The 24,591-nt window shown below is 45.1% G+C and overlaps 1 protein-coding gene across 2 annotated transcripts in view; it reads right to left on the bottom strand.

Moving 5' to 3' along the window:
- LNX1 (ligand of numb-protein X 1) overlaps positions 1-24,591 on the bottom strand; it is a 64,684-nt gene that overhangs the window by 26,593 nt on the left and 13,500 nt on the right. For both annotated transcript variants that reach the window (XM_075421991.1, XM_075421992.1), the window contains exons 2-3: positions 7,593-7,834; positions 5,877-6,032 (exon numbers count right to left, since the gene is read on the bottom strand). In XM_075421991.1, the coding sequence (XP_075278106.1) occupies positions 5,877-6,032; positions 7,593-7,834 (398 nt within the window). The remainder of the gene's footprint in view (positions 1-5,876; positions 6,033-7,592; positions 7,835-24,591) is intronic.

Here is a 24,591-nt window from a genome sequence, read left to right as displayed (position 1 = left end):
TGAGATGTCTGGAAAGCAACGTCTTCAGCTTGAATATTTCTAATGTATGTGCCATACCCAGAAGAGGTGGATCCTGCTCCAGCACCTGGTTGTGTACAGTGACTGGGGCTGCAGCAGCCCAGTTTAAGTGACTCCAACTGGGTGGAGGGCTTGTACCGTTCACGTATACACAGCCTGGTGTGAGGCTGCAGTATCCGTTTGCACAGACCCCGTTTCAGAGCCCTTACACTCTAATTTAGCATTCTCCATTCTCTTAGCCCAGGTTTTCCAGAGCAGGAAAACCCAAGAGTATTGCATACCTTTCTTTACCATTTTAAATTTCCAGTCCTTAAATACCGACGAAGTGCTGAATCTAGAAAGAAGTAAACTTTCTGTCTTGTTTTTGGTGATTCTTGCAGGTTTTCCCACAGAACGTTGTGTTTTTGTCATCGAGGGTTGTGTGGAGCATTCTGAATCTGTCAATATAATAAAATGTCATCTGCATTCAGAAAGATTGCCTGTGCTTTTTCCTCAAGCAACATTTTCCCTATGTTAGTGCGCAACTTTATTGATATTTTCAGACATCCCATTACAGTAACAAATAACTTAGGAGAGACCAGCTTTACACAGTAAAATCCGCTTGTCTGGTATGATGTGGGACACCGAGCACTTGTTAGTATATTGGCCATGAGGCTGTAACACAAAATTTTAAGTATGCTTAATATTTTAACCCCACTGCTTATAATACTTGATGGTAGTGTTCCTTCAGTGCTGAGGTTTTGGCTGACTTCTGTGTGCATCGTGCTCCTTCTGACAGCACTGCCGTAAGGATAACTTCTGCCTTCATCCCCAGCATCCAGCGTGACAAAGAACCGTGCAGTGTTTGCTGTGACTCTTGAGTCCAGATTAACCAAAGGTCACTGTAAATGAATCTTGAGTCTCGGGTTCCAAGTCCTTATTTAGATCAGAAGGTCTGACTGACGTGAGGTGCCAGCCCACCTCCACAGACAAGGCTATCTGCAGGAATATACACTCCTGCTTACCGGCACCCGGTCACCGGAATTTAAAAGAAGATTGTGTAACGTCGTCTTGGAAAATTCTTGCATCTGTGAATGTCACATGCACTTGAACTAGTGTGGTACCTGGTTCTGCAACTCTTGCTTCCCAACTGATTTTCATTGAACATTTAATTCTCCCAGAGGTTTGGCATCATTTTGATTTAATGCCTTCCATTAACTCTCCAGAGATGCTGGGGGCAGGTAGAAGGCAATGCCAGCTCTAAAGTCTCTTCTTGCTTCGGGACATTCCTTTCACCAGAGGAGTCCCAAAAGAACTAAAATGGAACTGTTGTAGAGTTGAATGTGTCTCAAAAGAGTTGTGGATCTCATTTACAGCAGGCAAAATTTATTGGTCTGCAGTGGAGGAACTGCTGTAGAGCCAATCTTGTTCTCCTGGAAACTGCCTGGCTCACCGTCCTGGAGCAGAGTGCTTTGAACCAGTCCTCTAAGGTTTCCAGTAGCTGGTTTGGGAAACTGGAACTGCAGCTGAGCCAAAACTGAGAGAAACAGGAACCGTGTGGGATTCCTGTGGGATGCAGCCTTCCTGAGACAGGCGCTGGGCTGCCCTGTCTTGTCTTGGGGCTGGAGAAGCCACTTTTCTGCACATGGAGCACCTCCATGTCATGAAACAGTTGATACCTGGAGCCATCCATGTTTCACTTACCTTCTTTTCCTTCATGTACCTTTCCCAAACATTGAAGTATTTATAGTATCTATCTATCTGTTCCGTATCTAGATAAAATATGATGGGCTCAGACCAAACAGGAGACATGAGATACAGCCATACAACAGAAAAGTCTGTTCTGTTGTCCTGCCAGTGCCTGCCAGGGCTGCCTTGGTCTTGACTGCTGCAAAGCAATAACAGATGGTAGAACTGCGCCCACCATGAGACTCAGAAGAATGAGTGACTTTGAACAACATTTGACATCCTCAAGCAATTATAAATTCAATTTCTTTCGCAATGGCTTGACTGCAAAGTGGAACTGATGAACGTTTTTGAAAACCCGAAGCATGGCTCCCTTTTACTATAAAACTGTGCAGAGGTTTTTGAATTGCATTCCCAAATTCTTTCCTCCTAAATCGTGAGCTGGTTTACAACCTGTATTTGTAGATCAGTTTGAGCAAAGAGTAGATATATATATATATACACATAGTCTTTCTTGAAGTGAATTTGAAGAGCGTGATGCCAAACTAAGAGCACAGTGATGCAAATAAGCACAGCAAAGCTGGAGCAGTCTTTGCTCGGAGGTATTTTATCATTTAAGTAGATTGTCAAGGTCATTTACACTAGTAGATCCAGTCAGAAGACATTACATCTTAAATGCATCAGAGCTGGGAGGATGTCCCTGTCACCTTCCCTCATGTCTCAGAATGAAACCATCTCTTTTAAATTTTCCTAACTTCTACTTCAGACCTGGAAAGCTATTTGTAGCTGTCAGTGCTATTAAGGAGATTACGCTCAGGTAGATACCACAAGCTTGGGTGCTGCACTATAGACAAATACTTCTTTACATGGGTTATTTACAAATGACCAAATTGTTAAAAATGAGAAAATCTTAATGCTTCCTTCCCCCAAGCATTTTCTCGTCAGTGTCTGCACTTTTCATTCACTTCTAACAGTTTCTTTGGTTTGGACAATGAACATTTCTCTGCTGAAAACGTCACCAAGATGTTTAAACAGAGGAACGAAGAAAGCCTGAATCATTTAAACCCAAAATGGGTGCGTATGACATTGTTTAGACAAATCAAACCACAGGTTGCAAACCAAAATCAAGGAGTAATCTTCACAGTGCAGGACTGCTACCAGCTCCAGGCATAAGACAGCATTAGACTGCAACTATTTCTCTGCTGTAATTATAATAGAAATACATTTGCCATTATACATCATATTTTTCAGTGTCCCTGAGTAGCAACGGCATTTTCCAAAACCGGTACTGCATTCAGTTTCAAATTAAGCAGAATCAAGGTTATCTGAGTATTTTTTCCCCCGCATCAGGAATTATTATTTTTTCTTGTACTCTTGCAGTCACACTGCAGCTGGGGGCTGGCCCAACAGATGTATCATCTTCAGATTAAAGGCACCTACACACTCTGCGGAGGACAAATAGTTAATTTGACATTGGTGCTACCGATGCTGAGGGCAAATACATAGCTATGTGCTATGGTTTTCGTTCTCAGAGATCTTTTGACCAAAATACAGGCAAAATGCAGATTAAACATAGACATCTGAACTACGATGAGGGAAATCTGAAAACTGGGAACAGATGGACTATAACACGTTGAGTTTTGCCAAATGATCCGACAGCTTCGTTATCAACTGGAGGTTATTGGCACAAGCAGGGGTTATTTCACTCTGTGCCCACGGTGGGGCTGGCACAGCCTTGGCTTTGTTCCAGAAGCCTGGAGAGGACAGAAACCAGCGGAGAGGTGGTGGGCTGCCCTCTGAGATCCTGGAGCAATGAGGCTTGGCTGAGGTGGGCGCTCAGGGGGCCCCAGGCATGACCCCGTGAAACGTGGGGCAAGGCAGCAGCAGCTTCCACACCGGGTGCAGGGACCTCCAAGGCCAGGAGCATCTCCATTCCCAGGAGAGCGGAGTGGCAATGGGGAGACAGACACGTGGGGCTGCCTTTTCCGAGTGGGTTTGGGCAAGCATACTGCAGCTATCCCTAAAGATCAGCCAGCAGCTCTAGCCAGGAGACCAACTGCAGTCTGCTCGGAGCAGCTAAGCATTTAAAAAAATTAAAAGAAGAAAACATACAGAACTGGAGAAGAAAACAAGCCTCCAGCTGGCAGGATGAAGATAATTGCTACAGAAAGAGGTTTATTCATTTGCTCTGCCAACAAGAAGAAACAGAGAGAGTCTTTGAGATGCCATTACACAAAGCACCGGTTGCAAAGGGCTGAGTAGAGCTCCCTGCTGATGTTGTATCTCTTCTGCTGCAAGTTACTCGCATGCGTTTTTTTGAAAGACCAAATTCCTGACCTGTGTAATCAAGATGCATTCTTTGCATGTGTAATTAGTACAGTAATTTAGGTACCCATCACTGTGATCTCATGCCTAAGCGTAACTGCTCATTAAGTACTTACATGCCTACCTGGTTTTTCCAGTGCAGTAGAATACATTTGGAAGTTTACAAGCAGGCATGAAACCACATCCAGAGTCAAGGACAGAATGACAACCTTGGCACTGTGAATGGGACCCTGAAGCAGCAATCACTTCAGGGCCCCATCATATGTCCCTTAAAATGGAGACAACATCGCTTTCCATTCTGCTGGAAACGTGAAGGCCAGTGCCACCTTCACGCTCTCTTCTTTTACCATCCAGACTGTGCTGGGCTGCTGGGCAGGTGCTGTTGGCATCCATAGCATCCTCACACACTCTGGACATGAAACCATGCTTTGAGTGGAACAATTAGTGATGTCAACTGTAAGCCTAGGTAGAAAGCGGTCACAAAAATGTCCACTTCCCATCCGGGAGAGGTGTCTTTTGAAAAGACATGGAGAATTTCACTCCAGCTGAAGAAGGGCAAGCTTTTGCTTACAAGGGATTGAACAGTTGCTAGGGAAGGAGAAACATTTCTGTCTGCTCAAAGAGGGCTGTAGACTAATTATTTGCAAAATTTTGCTTTGGGGGGGGGGAATATTTGGGACAGTAAAGTTATTGAAGATCTTTCCAGGCCAAGGAGCATGTTCACATTATTTTTGTGGAAAAGTTTCACAATTATGAATTATTAGGTTTTATTCTGTCTACCTCAGCAAGTACCTGGACTAAGAGAGTAAGTACCAAGAACGCAGTAATGCAGTGAAACTCTCCTGAAGGAATAAGCAAATAAAGCAGAAGAGACATTAAACACTCTTCTCTGATTCGCCGCTTCAAGAATAACGATGCCTAAACACAGCATTTGGCAGCCTTTTGTCCTTCCTTTGTGTGGCTTCAATGATAGCTTGAAATACAGAGCACTGGGAAGTTGGATATTTTGTCTTCTTAAAGCCCTCACCCTGGGCATCTGATCTGGGAAGAGACATGAGGTGCTGAGGCATCAAGCAAAGGAATCACAAGCTCGGTGAAGACTTTGATTAAGACAATGAGTCCCACTCCATCATCACTTCCTTTTGATGCATGAATGATAATATTGGCTTCATAATTACAGTCCAGAGCAATTAGTAACATTTGCTTATTGCTTTGAGACTGCCAAATGTGAAGCGTTGGTGCCTGCCAGACCCCTCATCCTTGACGTACGTCAGACCAACCTGCCTCTCCCCGCTGTTTAAGAGCACGGCGTTCTTACCTCAGCACCTGCCTGGCTGAGGTAATACAGGTCTGTCACCAAGGATCCCACAGAAATGCTGGAATAATTACAGCACTTGGCTCTTTCCACTCCATCCTCCCACTGGGAATTTTGAGTGCTTCATAAACATGACCCAAAACTCACGAATTTCCTACAACGTGTGATCGCTGTGATCCATTTGCTTTACGGGGACAGACACAGGCTGGTGAGGCCTCTTCAGCAACATGATGGAGCGAATCGATGACAGCTCCAGTAACAGATCCCAGACGCCCAGATCCCACATCCCACGTGCTAGATACTGGGCTGGCTGCAGCACACAGGCTGTTACCAGAACAGCCCTACATCAGGTCCTATACACCCCAGTAATATTCTTGCCTGCCAGCCACTAATAACATTTTAAAGAAAATAAGGAAAGACTGGGTTTTCTGGCTTTTTTAATCATGCACAGCCCACCACGTGAAAGGCGTGTCAGCCACGGACGTTGAGTTCCCACACGGATAGGATCTCCTGCCCCATTTGAAGTGATAAGACCAGGAGAACAAAGCATTACCTTCCTCTCCAGCAGCAGGGTTTCCAACAGCCTCCCTTTGCCGGTCAGCCTGGTTGGAAACCACACTTCCACTTTTTGTCCTTCGAAGAACACTGAACGCCTTGTTGATTTTTTTAAAAGATCTGCTTCTTATAGTGGAGCGTTCAAAGTGTCGAGCTGCAACAGCAGGAAAAAAAACAAATCAATACAGCTCAGCAGTTCTGGGCTACAACCACATCATTTCTGCAGCCGTCGGCGTGTGGTGGGGCAGGACAGCAATGAGAAGGCTGCCTGTACTTCACCTTCACAACCGGCTCCAGCTGCTACTCCAAGGCTGCTCCCACCTAAATCTGGGTACAATTATCCTTCCTCTGTCCCACACCCTGGAATTGCCACCTCCCCTGTCTCTTTTGCCAGCCACGTAAGTAAATCTCCTGTGAGCATGGTAGCCTGGGAGAGAATAATCCTCAATTGAGGCAGAATCAGCAGGAATCCCATCAAAAATGCATATAAAAGAATGAAGCACTGCCCTTCCCAAGCTATGTAAGTTTTTGACCAAAAAAATAGCTGGAATCTGCTGTTAAAATCTCTTCCTGCAAAAAACCCGGCACCACTGCCTCAAAGCCCCACAACGCTTCCAAAGCCACCAACAACAGCTAACAGTTTCCGTGTCAAAAATTCAAAGATTATCAGGTGTGAGGGACCAAGTGACATCTTCGAACTTGAGTAAGGCAATAAAAAAAGAATAAAATCACAGTAGTTTCAAAACATGTCACTCTTTTTTCCATCCTGCTGAAGTGGCTGTTACTGCTCTGTCTCTTCAAGCTCTGCCTGCCAGCCAAACATTGTAATCAAATAATACAGCATTCCCTCAAACCAGACTGTGGCCTCTAAACTCAGTAAAAGTGGCGGGATTTAATTTCATTCTGGTGTTCTCTTCATGCCCGCTCCCTTTCCTCGCCTCTCTAGCCCCCTGCACACAAAAGGATGGAGCCAGTCTTCAGCCCTTCATCCATCTTCCCAACAGGCAGCTGGTGCAACACAAGGTGAGATCTTCACTTTGGCTTCAGGGTCCTCAAATACAAGCTTTGAACTCAGCGTTAATAATTCCAAGCCCTGCCTTTGGCCATGCTATGTTTTTCAAATACGACACTCATCAGAGCAGGGTGAAGTGTCATAGGGTGAAGGATGAAAGCAAGGTTTCGTGGCGCGACTTTTCCCTAACTCTGGTAATTTTTGCAGGACCAGCTCCTCTGAGCTGCACCTCCCTGGGCACTTCTTAAGGTTTGTTTTCCTGCAAACCCTTGGCAACTGCCATACACAGTTCCCAGCAGGCTTTTGGATAAGTGCCCTTCGCATGGTCTATGGGGGTTACTTGGGCCACCAGGTTTTGGTGAAGCCATTACACAGCTACACCATCTCCCTGGCACATCACACATGCCATTTGCTGTTCCAGGTGAGCTGGCTTGCCTAAATGATCTTTTTTAAGATCTGCAGTTTCCATGTGTGCAGCTAGTCCATCTTCAGCTTGCTGCTGCCCCTGGCCAAACAAATTTGATTTTCAGCTCACATCTATTGGGTCACTGAGTGCACAATTTGACAAGCCATGTAAAATTAAACCTTTCGCTCTCCCTTTTTTTTTTTTTTTTTGTTTAAGCTTCCAACAATATATGTTTCACAGAAAGCAAATGCTGCAAGAGGCCACCAGGCTCTGAAACAACCACTTTTGGTTCTTACTTCTGTTTCGGTTGCTGCGATGCAGGTCTCCGGGGCTGCTGCCCGACTGGCTGTCCTCCGAGGTGGGGCTGAAGGCTGGGTTCACCAGCCCTGGCTCATCTGTCATTAAGGCGATGGCCGCAGCTGCTGAGAGCTCGGGGCCCAGGGCAGCTACTGCCAAGCTGGAGCCATGGTCTGGAGAGCAGTCTTGGGAACGCCTCTTCCGTTCCTTGGTAAGGCCATAGTGGGATGCTCCTTTACATCTAAGGAGAAGGGAGAGAAAGGGGGGACATGATAAAAAGTTGTATTTAAATGTTGCATACTGATGGAAATTATCTGGTGCCGAGGAATCACTCGGAGTACAAAACGTGATGATCACTGTGGCCGACGAAATATGGATGCTTAACAAGAGGGAAGAACGCCAGCCCCATCATGTTACCCAGAACCAGAAAGAAGGAGAACTGTCCTTCAAAGTAGCTGAGTTATCACCTTATATGGAAAGACTGCTGCTGGTCAGGAAAAAAGAGAGGTGTAGCCTTGTGTGTAGTCTCATGTCTATAGATAGTTACTCTGGGTGCAAAAGGACAGGAATAGCAGGTGGCTAATTAAGCCAGAGGCTCAGTGTGTAATTTCCCCCTCTCCTGGCCAATGAAGGAGAGCAGGGCAAGGCCTGACAACTTCTCCAGGTCTGCTGGTGAAATAAAAGGCGCCTTGCCCAGCCCTGCGCCGGGAGCACAGTGCTGTGGTCCTTCACGTGGGAGGCAGGGTCTGCCCGTCATATAGAGGCCAATGCCGTCAGCGAAGGGAGGGCTGCAGGGGGGTCCCGCGCCTGGGATCTGCAGGAACCAAGTCCCCACGCTGCACCCATACAGACCATTTACTGCTTGAACTGCACCCGATGAATTGCTTTCAAATTCAGCTGCGGGGACGAAGTTTCCAGCTCTGCTATTCCAGCTCAGTTGAGACACTAACGTAGAAGAGCTGTTGCCTTGACACAGGAAGAGGTGCAAGAGGTGGTGGGGGGTCCCATCTGGCCCCTCAGCCCCACTTGAGCCGAGGAGGAAGCACAGGGCTCCCACCAAATGACCGAGTGCAGGTCCTCAGACCTCAGACCAAGGTCCTTGCGCCAACCTGGGACTTCACCGGTTTGGGGAGATCAAGGCTGGTTCTAAACTAATTCTGGAGGAAATTCTTCCTCTAGAAGAGCTGAATATACAGCATTGTAAGAGACAAATTACAAGTCTGCTTTGAAACAACTTACTTGTGGTCCTGCCTATCTGCTCTAGATTCATCCTAGACAGCAAAGGCAAGACCATGCGTGGCATTTCTGTCTTCAGACTTGTTTAAGAAAGTCACTTGAATGAAATTAAAGGTCGCTGTACTCTTCATGAGTCAGTATTTAATTAAAGCCATAAAATAACTGAAGAGACGGAGTGGTCCAGGGACCTGTGACTTTTCTGCAGCACCACCTCTGCCCAGTGCCGACCCATTAGAAGCTCTTTCACTGCATTAAAAAAAAAAAAAAATCTGCCTTTTAATCATGATCTAATGAGCTTGGCCTACTTTCAGTTACTATTGTCTCTTTCTTCATAGTGAAGTCAACTGATGACTTTCACAGAAGTGCCCTGTAGGAGGAACTCGCAGAAATAGCTGCAGAAACCCTTAGGGATAGACAGCTCTTCGTAATATATGGCGTGCACAAAAGGCAATGCATAATACATACTGTACACAATGCTAGTGGGCTAAGTGTCAGAAAAAGAAGTAGTACACAGAGCAGAGGCCTTGGAAGAGGAATGGTTTACGGAAGCAGTTCCTGGGACAGAAAGATGAGATGAGGACAAGTCACAGAGCTTTCTATATCAGCTTCGGAACAACAGTTTAATTTCTCTTATGGCATTGGCTTTTTATGAGAGACAATTGAATTACAAACTTTTTTTAGCACTAAATTATGGTTTACCATCATTTACCTCATACCTCTTCTGACAACTTTCATCTTCAAGAGAGGAAAAAACCCAACAACCTGAACTGTATCATGTTGATGCAACTGTGCAAGGGCTTTGTACATGCTGTAAGGTTTGGATGGGAACAGCTGTGGCAGAAGTTATTTCTAAAACCTTTCAGTAGCAAAATGAGGTGTCTTAAAAGAAAATACTTTTATGGAAGAAAAGGTTGGTCGGCTATTTCAAAAGACCAACAAAAAGCTATTTGGGGCAGCTATTCCATGACAAGACCACAACAATAATCACTTCAAACGTAAGGGATGAGCTCTCCTGCCTCCACTGCAGCAGGCGTTTTCCTATTCCTTCCCCAAAAGAGGTGAGACTTCCTCACCCCCTCAGCATCCCACACCAAGGCAGGATGCTCTCCTTTATATTTGCTAGGGAGCAGAACCACAAAGGCCTTCCCCTCTTGCAGCCCACCTAAACTTCTCCAACATAGCATTTTGGGAACGCATCCTTGACCTCTCCCACTGGCCGTAAGGTCACATTGACTAATCGATCCTATGGATGCTCAACAGAATAGTTAAAAAATAGTCTAAAAAGCCAACACGATGAAATGAACACAAAGAAATGGCTTCAGGGTGATTTGTTTGCTGTTCTCAAAAGACTATCTCAGCCTTACAGAGATCCTGCAAAGATTCAGTGTGTGATAAGAGATATTCCTACTTCACATTTTATTTTATTTACCTCTGTTTTCACCATGCCAGTAAAGATTCAGTAGATGATATTAGAACATCAGCCTTGTGAACAGGTCCTCGGATGCAGATCTTTTTTTTATTTTTGGTGGGCTACATGAAGGTCAGAAGTGGCTCTGCCCGAAGTTTCCCAGCTACATGGATTTAACTGCTGCTGGTGCCCATCTACTCTTCCCTGCTAAAGCCTTCCCTTTCTGTGGAGTCCTCACTCGCTGCTGCTGGCTGTGCTGCAGACGCCCAGTGAACAGCATCAGTCCAACAGCAATGAACAGAGGACAGTTGCTTTCAATGCAGACAGGGCTGGAGCAGTTTAAGATGTGGCTTATTGGAGAAGACAAGTTGTCATGTTACAAAGCACAAGGCATAGCTTTCTAACTCTGCCAGAAATAGTTAAAAGAGAACCAAAGCTCTTCAAGCATGAGCACTGAAGATATTTCTTAAGTAATTATGGCAGGCAGAAATGAACACAAATCAAGTCCTCTTTCTTCAGATTAACAGAGTGTCCTTGAAGAAGAAAAAAAAAGTCCCAAGCCCTCAAACTCGTAATAAAATCTGCAACAACATAACTTCACTTTCATTGTTTTCCTTGTGCTGACACTGCTGTGATAACAGAAAACAGCAGAGATGACTGTCTAATTGGAATCATATTTATAGTGTCTCAGCTACATTCTTCTGTATGGTTGGATTTGGCTCCCAAAAAAGAGAGATTCATAAAACAGTTACATCCCAGTAGTAATTATCTCTCTCACTGTGATTATTAATCAGCTGCCTGATTTACAGCTGGAAGAGCAGGATACCTGATTAACTTAGGCCAGGCAGAAAGTGGACCCAACGCTGTCTGGTGGCCAAGGTGAACTACAGATTTATGTTCCTTCTCAGCCGCGCCGGACAGCGAGTACATCCGTGCTCCAGGCTTCCGGAGCAGCGCATCCCAAGGGCTGGAGCCGGGAGATCCAAAACCCCTTACTTGGTCCTACCGCTTGTAAAAACAAGCTTCGGTCAAACTCAAGGCCAACAGAAACATTTCCATATCATTTGCAAAGTCAAATGAGAATGGTGGTTTGATAGCAGATGCGTTTTCCTTGCAGCGTCCCCGACTCGCACAGCGAAGAAGGGCCTGAGAGTGGGGATGACCTCGAGGATTTTCATTCCCCGGGCTGACACAGGGGCAAAACATGAAGGCAAAACATAAACAAGGCAGCTGAGTGGATTTTTTTTACTTCTAGTGATCTAAATGAAATAATATCACAGGCAAAAAATGTATGTATATATTTACAATGCATTTGCTCTTTTAAAAATGCCCTGCTTTCTATCTGTGCTCTCCCAACCTCCCATCCAGCGCGCTCACGTCTCGGTGCTGCTTGGCTTTCGTGCAGCAGCAGCGGACGCATTGTCTGAGTGCAATTAAGAGTAATGTGTACAAGGCACTCAGGATTGCCCAGCAGAAGAAAATACTGCATAATGGGCTGTCATCGCTGATCCGAAGCTAAACCCTGAGTAGGGTAGACAAGTATGTTTCAGCTGTGCCCTGGCTGCAAGCAGTCTCACCCCTGTGCAATGTGGGCTTGACACACGCCGAGATCAGAAGTATCAGTGAGGTGTGACCAGAAGTCACACCTCGACCCTGTCACACGAGCTCTTCTAACTTAAAGAAACCGAAGGTGACAAACAAGGAGCATCCTGGATGAGCTGGTGCTGGTCACCTCGCTTGTGAGACCCTGGTGAGAGGCTCCTGCCCTGTCTAGGAAGGAAGAGGGGAGGGATGAATTGGAGAGGTTGACTCACAAGAAGGTGGTGGCAACTCCTGCCCCATGGGAACCATTCGCACCGTGTGTGCATCAGCAGTGACCCAAACACGACCCAAATACCAACCACACAGATTTCAGGCCAAACACCTAAACTCCAAAGCTTTCTGAAACTCCATCATAAGGGGGTGAACTGACTTGGGCAGTTCTCAGGCAGAGATTACACCAAGTCTTCTGATCTTTTGCCAACCGTGCAGCAGGAACTGGAACCAAGAACGAAAAAGGAGCGAGGCACCTGAACTCCAACCAAATCCCATGTTACAGATCTAAGCCAAAATGCAGCAAACGCACAATCTCCCTTCCAGACCGACAACACCGGTGCTAAAGAGGCCACAGACATCATTACCTTCAGCAGTGAACGTGACCAACACCCTGCTACTCTTTACACCCAATGATGTTTTACCATCCTTGCTCAGAAATCTGGCTTCTGTGAATCCTGGTCCTGTGTGCCAAATTCCTCTTTTTTGCTATATATGAAAATTAATCCTGGAACTAAGCGCTTAACAGCAATGCTTTTTCTTTGGTAATTCCAAGTTCTTGCAAGGATTAACCACTGCACGAATGCTGCATGTGAAAAAAGCTTCATAAATAAGTACCTGATTTATTTTTTTTCATATGCATTTGCCTCTTCTTCTTATTATAAAGGATTGTGTCATGTCAAGAGAATTCCTCAAGCTACAGTAATTACCAGCTATGGCTAGGAAGGTCCTGCCTATGTTGAACCTTAGTCAATATTCATAAGGAAGGGGATGAGCCCTCTAAAAGGCAAAGCTTAAACTCCTGGATTACAGTTTCCAACCAACGTTTGCTGAAAGTCGGGCTGCAAAACCCTTGTCTAAACATGCAGCTGGAAACAGGCTGTTCTCTGCACCTGCACTTGAACTTCTTAATGCCAGCAACATTTCTAGATGCTCCCCACCGCTGTTCTGTGCACCCTGTACCCTGGCACTGATGCGCTTGGGTATCCTCTTCTTGACGATCTCCCAGTGTCAGAGGTTTGCATCTTGTTTGGGGGGGAAAAAATGCTCGTTTTTCACCTAAGTGGGAAATTGTCCCAGTTACTATGACTCTTTCACTTCAATATCCCTATAAACAAAAGCCTTTCAGAGGGAGCTTCCCGAGATGTGGGGCATCAGGGCTGTGGGAGGGATCCCTGCTTGATCCCTGCTGCCTCCAGACGGTTGAGGGTGAGCGACTCTATCCTACATCTCCATGAACACTGCTCTTCTCCGTGTCAGCACTGAGACAGCTGTGATAGAAGTTCAGGGGACGCAAATGGCTGCTCCACCTAAGGTGAGCGACACCACCCTACACCTCCATGAACGCTGCTCTTCTCCGTGTCAGCACTGAGATAGCTGTGGTAGAAGTTCAGGGGAGGCAAATGGCTGCTCCACCTAACTGTCAGGGAGATTTCCTCATGCTATTTGCTCTCTGTTGCCAGCCAGAAGCCTTTGTTAAATTATAAACCCGTAGTAGATTCAGTGGTTCTGTTTTTCTGCATTACTACTCTATAAATATTTATAAAGGTCCTCATAACATTTATTCTTTAAGTTAAAGTTATTTAGCTTAAATACTTTCTCACAAGATAGGAAAAACCTCTCAAATAACTACTTTTTTCCAGTTTAATTTCTTCATGTCCCTGTTATGGTTTCCTAAGATTTTTTCATGCTTTTTGTTTCAATGAAGCCATCGTAATTCAACAGACTCTGGAACTGCCGGAGTAACTAAGCATGAAGTCGTGCTGTGTCCTGTCTGTAAAGCTCTGACCCCAGGAAACGGCTGTCATTTTTACAATGCTTTTGCACTATGATGCTGTCAGACAAAATATATTTGTATATTATATAAGGACCATGTGCAGGAGTATCTGTATACTCACACTTCCATGTCAGCTACTCTGTACGAATTTGGGTGCACAACTAGAAAAGGGAATTAAAGTTCTCCCAGATTAAAAAAAAAAAAGGATTTGTAAGCATATGAGGAAAATAATCTTGAGCATACTTTATAATTACTATGTTAGTCATTAGCTACAGCGACATACCCCCATTTCCATGATTCGGTTGCTGAGCAGGAGGAGCAAGAAATTTTGGTACAGGCGTTGGTGAAGAACGGAATTGCAGTTCAGAGTTCAGTCCCCACAGCTCCCAAAACTACCGACAGACAGACAGCCGGTGCCAGACACAGACTGAACAAGCATTCAATGGAAAACAAATCCCCATTTTAAATTTGACTGCTCGTTCCGAGGAAAGGGAGGAATCTCCAGGTTTCCTACTAGTTTTCAGGAGAGTTAAAAGGGCTTGGAACACATTTGTATTCTTAAATAAACTGTAGAGTTTAAACTTCATGTACAACCTACCAAAGCAGCATGTAACATATGGTCGTGTTTAAGCTTTTTTTCCCTTTCTCTTTAAAAAGAAAAAAGTTGTATTTCAGCCACCATCATCAGCTTCTATTATGAAATCTTTTCCAAAGGCACATTAACCTCTATCATGGGAATGGGGAATTGGAAGAAATAGGTAAACAATACTAGTTGCCTGCAGTTGTGGGCAAAAATCATGACTGGGATTATTGTGCAATGATCCCAGTTGTTGTTGGGACCGTGTACACATTGTTGGCCCAGCTCATGTTCTCTCCCTCCCCTGACACTTCTTCCAGGCCACTGCTCTGTCACTGCTCATTTTGAAACTACAGCTGTACTGATTTCTCTTGAAGGTTCAAGCATAGCTTCAAGTTCTAGTCTTAAACCGCTCCAACAAGTCGCAGCTGTCTTACATACAGGAGAACGGGGTTGTAAATTGCTAGAGACAGCTGAGATGGGCAAGTCAGCATACGGGCTGGAAATGCCAACTTCTTTTATGGATTAGCACAGCTTCTGTATTGTACCTGAAACAGCCACTACTTTAGAGCAGCAAATACTCACAACTGACTCTGTGGCTTCACCTTCTGTTGCCCCTTCCCCACCTGTGCCCAAGCCACCCATGCTTGAGGGCACCAGCAGCCTGTTCCCACTGCTGACATAAGGCATGGCCTTGGGTTGCTGCTACAGCTTCTACCTTTTCCAATGCTGCCTTTAAATGTAATGCTTGCAGAGCACAAGCAGACCTCGAGCAACAGAATCACAGAATGGTCGGGGTTGGCAGGGACCTCTGTGGGTCATCCAGTCCAACCCTCCCGCCGAAGCAGGGTCACCTACAGCAGGCTGCACAGGACCGCGTCCAGGCGGGTCTTGAATATCTCCAGAGAAGGAGACTCCACAACCTCCCTGGGCAGCCTGGGCCAGGGCTCCGTCACTCTCAGAGGGAAGAAGTTCTTCCTCATGTTCAGCTGGAGCTTCCTCTGCTTCAGTTTGTGCCCGTTGCCCCTTGTCCTGTCGCTGGGCACCACTGAAAAGAGTTTGGCCCCATCCTCCTGACCCCCACCCTTCAGATATTTGTAAGCATTTATAAGGTCCCCTCTCAGCCTTCTCTTCTCTAGGCTGAACAAGCCCAGTTCCCTCAGCCTCTCCTCGTAGGAGAGATGCTCCAGTCCCCTCACCATCCTCGTAGCCCTCGTAGCCAAAGATGAGGAATTGACCAGTTTGAATGACTGAAGTCAGCCTATTAATCATTATTTGCTCCTAAATTACCACAAACAAACTTTTTTCATCACAGGGAAGTTAGTGGCCAGAAGTACAGACCCAGAGTGATCTTGCATGACGCAAAACAACAGCAGTATTTATTTACGCTGGACTTACTCAGCTAAATACTGAAGCTCCCCAAGAGTAACCTGCATATCTCACGCAATCTACTCACACCAGCTGGCATGAACAAGGCAAAGAGAGGAGGAGCACACGACCTCTAACTCTTGATAGGTGCTCAGGTACTGGCATAGCAAGGAACCTGTGAGTACCTGGGTAGGAAATTCAGAGCAAAATGAGAGGGAAAAATAAGACCTATGGGCCTAGCATTTCTGAGCTGGTGAGAGCCTGGAAACCTTGCTGATGGCTTCTAGTGCTTTTAGCATTCAACATATAACACATCATTTAAACCCACTAATCCTGTTCAAGTGCTATATTGAAGTCCTAAAGTACTGAAGACTCCTCTTGACTTCAGTGAAGGTGGAGCCTGATGAAAGCTTTACCAGGTGCTTTCATCACCTTCCAGAATTGCATAATTTTCTGAACAACACAGTTAAAAGCTTCAGTCTTCCCTACTCTTGAGGAAGAGCAAAACTTGAACATTGTTTCAAAAGAATGTGCGAAAACACAAATTAAGAAGACCCCCGAGAGATTTCTTCGTGGAAAACTTGGGTACTTATCAATAGTTGTTCTTTCTTTTATCTACAGACCGCGTGCACGGGGGAGAAATTGCATGGGATGTGTGTCAGCTGGGCATTTGGAAAGCAATGTGAGACCTGCCATCAGCAGCTGTCAGCTCCATAGCTGGTTTTCAAGTCCATCCAAGACCACTCAAAGAACAGCACTGGTACTCTGCAGGCAGTCTTGCCCGCTGATTGTGCCTGATAGCAATAAAATAATAATACAACCTTTCTACAGTAGGAATTGAGATTGTATGTAGTGAAACTGCAGCAGGATCACTGAATATATTCCTCGTTCAGAACCCTAACTGAAAAACAAGCCTAAGGAAAATCACAGCATATATGTACAAAGGCTCAAGAAATATTAATGCTGCTAAAATTCAGTTATCTGTGACAAAAATAACAAGTGCAAGGACAAAGACATTCTTAAAGCTTTGCAGTGTTGCACCTCATAATACCACACAATCCAATACACTGCATTTTTCAAATTATGTTGATACACATTTAAGCAGCTTCAAGAACAAGCATTCGATCTGTTGATTTATGAGGTTTTTGTGTTTATTGTTCTGTGTCTTGATCACTGGACTATATTCCACAGGTATAACTAGTGTCCTGGAACTTAGTATCTCTGTGTTGCCGTCCCCTCCTACTATCCCCACCTGTGCTACAAAAACTTTATGATGCAGTGAGGAAAATATGCTTTCAATGGGATGTGGGGTTTTGGTTTTTTAAGAAGAGTGACAGTATCAGCGTAACCCAATTCTTACAGCTACAGACAAAGAGCCTGCCAGACAGAAACTTTGCATTTGCACATACTTAGTACACATTTCTTTTTAAAATTAAACTAATTAGAATATCTGCTGTGTCGCAGACTCAATGAGCCAGCACTACTGAGAGCAGGTTTGAGGCTTCTGTTGGCACAAAGCAGTGACACATGCACGTCTCTAGATGTAAAATAATAAAAAAGGAGTGCTGCATTCAATTTCAATGTGTTTTTTCAACCCAAGACTTGGACTTACTAGTATGTTCTCCACGAGAATTTGATATTACAGGAAACAATGAGGCTGCAGTCAGTAAATAACAAATGCTGTCTTTATACGCTTGTATCAGCAGAATGTGCTATGAAGTTCCACCCACAGCTTTACCTCTTCTGGCACTTGCCTCTGACCTCAGTGACCCAAAAGTCACAGAAGGTCCCATTCAGGTCAGCATCGATATCTAAATAACATCACTAACACATCTTGGTACACATCAAGCTCTGAATAGAGACTTGCTTCCTACTGAGGAAGGTCAGAAACAGGAGGTCTCGGCACGCCTTCTCAGAAGTTGAAAAACCACAGAGATCCCTGTCAGATGCCCAGCTGAGTGCTGAGCAAACATCTCCGCCACCATGACTAAGCAGCATCTTAAGATGTCACAAATGTATCCCATTTGCTCTTGCAGCTCTCCTGTCTTGCCAAATCCAAAGTGTTCTTCAACAAAGACCCTGAGTCAGTCCTATAAGAAGTGAACCGCATGTGACTCACAAATCACTGTGTCTTAAAACCCTAAACCAACATGGTCTCCTTGCAGGGGTGGGGAAGGAAGAGCGCAACATTTCCTGGCGTATCACAGAGTTCAGTTTCCAGGATTTCAGCCTGAAGAAGGATTGACAACGTCATAAGAAGTACAGAAGTCACACTATTGATTAAATATCACATTACACTAGTATTTTTGTAAAGATAACATAGCCTACAGTACATTTTGCTAGAAAAACACCACTCTGGCTTATACACCTCCTGGCTCTGCAGTCTTCTCCTTTGCACATATGGCTGGAAGAAGATGGGTCAGAGGGATGTTATGAGTTCATTTTCAGAACAAAACTCCCCAAACCCTTTGGGCATGCAAAAAACTTCACTGCTTGTGGTTTTAAGGGTTCCACCCAGCTGAATATTAAATGTTTCAGCGAGATATTTCACCCACCCATTAAAATAAACACACATTGTAAAAGCAGTTAAAGGCTCCAGAAAGTCCATATCCAGCCACAGCACAAGTATGGCTGGAATGTTGTTTACAGTCTTCCGAAAGCTCACAGGGTAGGAAATGCTCGCTTACGCTGTAAATGTTGTGAAGAATACTTTTTTTTGAATCATCATTTTTTGATAGAACTATCAGAAATACTTTCACCCTGAATTCCTTTAGCCAAATCTGAAAAGAGACCAGTCCATTCAGCCTTCTCCCCACATAGCTACCTGCACACGGTGCTGCACTCAATACCATACAGAGCATCCAAAAATGTAGCTGTGCGTTTTCTCTCCTGGTACTCATGGACCACTGTCAGCACTTGCTTAGCAAGGGAGGCTGAAGGAGATCACACCCTCACACCTCGGTTTTCAGGAGTGCTCCAACCACTAAAGCTCACATCAAGTTGGGATAAGGCCGATCTCTGCTCCTCCTGCCGAAGCTTGTTCAGAGAGGAGCATTAAGCAAGAGGGAGCCCAAAGCTATTGCGAATGGAAAACTGGTGCCTGGGGAGGGTGAATCTGGGTCCTCCTTCAAAGGCTGCTGTGGCTTTTCGGTTGGAGTTAGGAAAGGTTGAGAAGAAAAGGCACTGGCCTCTGTTAGCCCAACCGGTATCTTGGGGAAAACCTGGCAATACCATCTAGGCACACAAGCCTTTCTTCAGTCTGAAGCTGAAGAAGTGGCCTTAGAAACTTCAGATACAGGTTGAGAACCTCTCCATGAAATTCTGCCTTTTTTTCTTAGACCACCGGGGTATAGATGATGAATCAAGGGATAAAATACATAAACTAGAGTGGAAGCAGGAATCCAGTCCTGGAACCCCTTAATTACAAAAGATGCCTTCAGAAGTGGGTGCCGTGTTACCGACAACACAAAACGGATTTCCCTGACAAAGGCAAGGATCACAGAATCATAGAATGGCCTAGGCTGGAAGAGACCTCAAAAGATCAGCTGGTCCAACCTGTGACAGGAAAGAGAGCCTAGATGAGATTATCTAGCACTATCTCCAACTGCATCTTGAAAACCTCCAGTGATGGGAAATCTACCACGTTCCTGGGGATGTTATTCCAGTGAATGATTGTTCTCACAGTAAAAAAGTAGGAGAAGGAGTAAACAGCTTTTGCACCATATCTTACTTCAAGCCCAAGTTGCTCAGGCTGCTGGTTCTTCATACTCCAGAGTTTGCAGATGCATAAATTGCTTTAGTTTTCCTTAGTCCCTTCTACCCTCTCAGATTTTGTGCTATTTTTGCATAGTATGAATAACAAAAAATGTTTTCACTCTGTTTTTTTTCTTTAATTATTCAATTAATTTAAAAAAGTGCAGGGTAAGAGGCAGTCATCTCATACTGTCCTGTTACAAAACACATTAACTTATCTACTCATCCTACTAAAATACAGGTAACAGAAAAAAAATACCAAAATGTTCTTTAGGAAGCTGCTCTTTCATTTCCCATTTTATAGCACTGCAGCTGTAAAAATTCCAATATTCAAGCTCTAATAAGTATTTCTGCTTTTGAAATTAAGAAATAAACATCACGCATGCAGCTGGGCACCTAGAATACCACGGGCAAACCTGGGCAGCAGGTTTGGAGACCTGAACCTTGAGCATGAGCTGCAATTACATTCCCCCAGGTAATCCAAGCCGGTGGCCTTGCCCCTGCTGCCCTCAGAGAGGGCACATCGTGCTTGACCTTGCTGCTCCCACGAAATGGGTGGAGGCTGCTGCGTGAAAGGCTGCCTTGAAATTAATCCGAATCGTGAATTCTCTGTGACAGGTTGTGGCATCTGGGTGACTCAGCCAGCCTCTGTGCCCGAGGCTGTTCCAGCCCAGGCTTCGATTTTGTTAACATCACAATTTAAGTAGACTCAGGCCTCGTTATCAGCGATGATGGACCCCATGGAGGAAAACCAAGGTGGCATAGGAAATACTGTCAGTTCATTATCGGCTCTGAAAGGGGGATAATTACATCTGTCTTCTTCAAACCGAGGTGACCCTAGTCCTTCAGAAGGGAGCTGGCAATCTGACCTCCAGCAGCGTGCTCACGCCGTGCCTCACCACTTGCTAATTTTCACAGCAAAGGCGCTACCCACACCATGACTCAAGGTGACCCAAGCCATCAACACCAGACGGGATCTCCAGCTGGACATCTACACTAGCGTCCAGTGGACAGCAGCATGCTGGGGGCATTGGACATGTTGGCAGCCCAGATTCAGACATACATAAAGCAAATCCTGCTTGCTTCATGGAAATATTACGGCAACAGCCTGTCAATGCAGATGGCTCATCGAGCCAAACTGACCCGCTTTATAACACAGAATAATCTCCTAGCTACAATGAGAAAATTTTCTCTGGTTCCAAAATACTCGCCCCAGCCTGACATGAACATTGAGGATAAAAAAAAAAAATTGAGTAGACAGACTAAACAAAACTGATAGCGCATTTAAATATTTATATTAGCAATTGAGACATGGGTCTCTGTTTTAGTATCTTTTTGCAATGCTTTGGACCAGTGCTTGGTGGTTTACCTGTCTTCAGCTGGTCGTACCTTCTGAAGAGCTCCTTGACTTCCCCTGAAACAAATCTGTTTCCTGGAATGGCAAAGCCAGATGCTCAGTACTGTGTGTTTATAATGGTGCAATATGGAGGGAAAAGGAGGAGGAGGAAGAAAAGGAAAGAAATTCCGAACAATGTAGTGACTTTAAACAGAACTACAGCCATATGGCAAATTAATTTCTTCTTTCTTTGTAAAAGCTAATTCAAGATGTAACAGCATCGTGCAGGAGGTTTTCCTGAGCACTTACACACCAGCATTGAGGAGACCTTCCAAAATTGAACACAAAGTCTTCTGCGAAGGCTAACCACATCAGCCTCCAGAGATGGTGCTTCTTCCTAAGGGCATGTCTGCAACAGGGAAGTACATTTTTACTGTGGTGGTTGTGGAATCATACCCCAGCCACACTATGTCTACTGTATGTGTAGAAACACATCTGAGAATAGCTTCCCTCGAGACATCACTATTCCAGAGTAAGAGTATTCACCGGAGAAGCTACCCTAGAGTAAGAACCATACTGTCACTTCACACCCAGCTTTATCACAGAGTGACTTCCCTGTGTGCTCAAACCACCTTTCTGGGGATAACTTCTGTCCTTTCTTCCCTGCCCTTTCTTCTGGGCACCAAACGGAAATTGTGTGAGCTCTCAGTGCCAGTATGGGGTGTTAGTTTCTCGATGGCACTGCACGCTGTTACTTCAGGCTCTGCCTCCTGAGCTCCTTTCTTCACAATAGGTAGTGACAATATATAATCAACGTATCTGTACAATTACAGCTTGTTTTCAAGTCTGCAAAAGTACCTACCCATTCACTTAGACCGCAAAGAATCAGGCATAATGAAGCACAGACATTCATGCCAATGGACATGAGTAACACAGTGAAGCAAATCAAGAGATCCTTCTGCTACTGGGAGAAAAATAGATCATTTTTTTCTATCCTTTTATAGCTTGCTTTCCGTTAAGTAATGTTTTAAAAGTATCATTTTAACATCAATGCCCTAATAAAACTTTGGGGGTAAAAAACATCTCCCAGCTCGGTAGGCAGACTTTTCTACCTTTATAGACAAACCTAACTCCATAAAAGGTGATTCCTTTGATCAGCCGTGTCTAGCGGTGGTTCAGGATCAGTTTGGAGGTGATACTGTCCCGTAGTTCAAGCTCTGGAGCTCTGCAAGAGCCAGGGTCTACCCCTCAGCGTGCCACAGCTTGGAAACAAGTTACAGGTTCACTGTATTTCATGTGTAATAAGAAGTCCTTAGGGCTTACTATCTCCTTGTTCAGTGTCTCCCACAGCACAGATTTGGCTCATTTGTGAGTTCTTTAAACGGCCATAACACAAAAAGCAGTAAGAATAAAAGCAGTCCCATAGACCCCTACCGTAGGAACGGTTCTTTTATTCCCCTTCCGATACCGCAGCATCTCTAGCAAAAAGGAGAGAGGGGAATCAACATAACAGACACCCGTCTACCTTCTAAAAGCACAGAAGAGGTTGGGACATGAAACCGAGCTCTGACACTGCGTGCAAGTGTTGCTAAAGATGCAGAATCAAGGGTCACCCGAATTTCTGTGCTCAGCGCTGGACCTGACAGCTCGCCATTGGCTTGCAAGGGTGAGGATCTCTGCAACGTGACTATTCTGGAAGACCTGGAAGGAGCGCTTTTTGCAAAGCAGTTGGAAGGGAGGGGAGGATAACATCAGCAACTGCTTCCCTGGCGCAGGGGACCATAGGCAGCACAGCTGCTCTTTTTGGAAATGTCAGAGAGGAAAAAAAAAGGTGCTGAGGGAGTTGTCATTGGCGGTAGGCACAACAGGCGATTCCAGAACAATGCTTCATGCAGTCATAATCCTTTCTTGAAAACATTGCTCAGGAAGGCTGTGTCTGACTGGCTTTACAAACTGCAAACACAGCCCAAAAAAGAGAAATGTAAATTATAAACTTACTGCGGATCCAGTTTCCCTGTTCCTCTCTGACGAAGGAGAGCAGTCGTGTCTCAGCCTAGACGCTGCAGCTGAGATGGCCCTGTATTGGCCTTCTCCTGCCTGGTCATAGCCACGTCCAGGGAGCATCTGCAGGGGGATTTCAGGTCATACCTACAGCTCCACCTCTGCCCCTTCATCTGCCCCCTTCGCCAGCCACCCACCACAAGGAAGGTCCATGCAGGACCAGTTGTCCCATCAGCACCCACAGACCAACAGTGGAACACGGTCCCTGGGCTCTGCAGGATGTCAAAACACCATCTCAAGGTCGTTTTGAAAACCTGCCGGCGTATGTCCGCGCAGCAAGCTCTCAGGTGGACACAGGGCTGTCTCCTGTCCTCCTCGGTGCCCAGGGCCTCCCCAGGAAGGAGGATGGGGACAGAGGGAGGGAGGACTGTCATACGGTACCAGACCTATCCCCCTCTTGAGTACTGCCAGAAAGAGATTGCGGGGAAAATATGTACAGAAGTTTTTTCAATGAAGCAGACTGAAATTGTAAGCCCTGAATTTCCCTGCAGTCAACATAAACGTTCCTCTTCTTCCTTCTGCCTGGGACACTGAGATGAAACGGAGATGCTAAAATGATTCCCCATCACTGTGGTCAACCACAGGTGTGGTGAGAGGCGGCTGGGATCCATCCCCAGCCTATAGCTACACCATGCAACATCTTCAGTGTCTTCTGAGACAAGTTACAAGTCTATTCATCCTCTAAAACCTTTGAGACCTTCTGTGGCAATGTGGGTGAGCCTTACAAGGACTAGCCTCCAGGCTGGAGACAAGCAGGGACCTTTCCACTCAGCTCTTCAGCTGCAGATCTCTCCACTCAGCGATGAGTCGCTGTTTTATTACCAGTCCTGCTATTCTGTGGAAAACTTTCTGGTTAAAAGTGACTTTCTGGTCAGTGACAAAGTCACGAAGTTTGTGCCTGCCAACTCTGGGAGATAAATTTCAACAAAAATCCTAGGAGAAAAGTCACATTTTCGTAAGATCTGTTGTCATGCAGCTACCATTGTCACAAGGGAGAGGAAAAGTGGAGTCTGAGGTTTTATGAAGCTCCCACACAGGGGTGTGGTTTTTTGGAGGGAAGGAGAGGTTGTCACAGAGATTGCAGGAGCTGCAGTCTGTGACATTTTGTTTGTATTGCTTCAGCTCATTCACCCACACGCCCTCAAGAGATCTTCTGTTTTTTAAAATTGCTGTTTCTGCTAAAAACTGTGTGGTGTGAGTCAGAGTGGTTAGACGCTCCTTTCCCCCAAAAATAGTTTTTGAATCTCTACTATTCTACCTCTCTGCGATGTAGGTGTAAAAAAACCAAGTTTGCCCATGTATACAAGACCTCATTTTCTTCCTAATTCATCCCAATGAAATTCAAGAGAGTCATTTGCTGGAGTGAATGGAATAATATCTGTATAGGACTAATTTAAGTGAGGAAAAAAACAGACAGTCGGGTATTACTCTTTTCATTACTTCTGCCGTCTTCCACAGCTTCCTCTGTCTGAGTACTGGAATAGCAGATAGAGTAATAACTAGAGAAGAGTTCCTTGAAATAAACAAATCAACTAGGTAAGGGGAATTAAATGATATAGGGGGAGACCTTAGGACCCCTATTCTCTTGACTTATGTTATTTTCACTCTAGTGGGTTTTGTAGGACAGTTCGCAACTCTTTTAAGGATTTCAGTCCAGGTGGTGATTTAAC

Source organism: Opisthocomus hoazin, chromosome 5 (assembly GCF_030867145.1).
Source record: "Opisthocomus hoazin isolate bOpiHoa1 chromosome 5, bOpiHoa1.hap1, whole genome shotgun sequence".
In the NCBI taxonomy this organism is placed as follows: domain Eukaryota; kingdom Metazoa; phylum Chordata; class Aves; order Opisthocomiformes; family Opisthocomidae; genus Opisthocomus; species Opisthocomus hoazin.
This window is presented reverse-complemented; position numbering and strand designations above follow the sequence as displayed.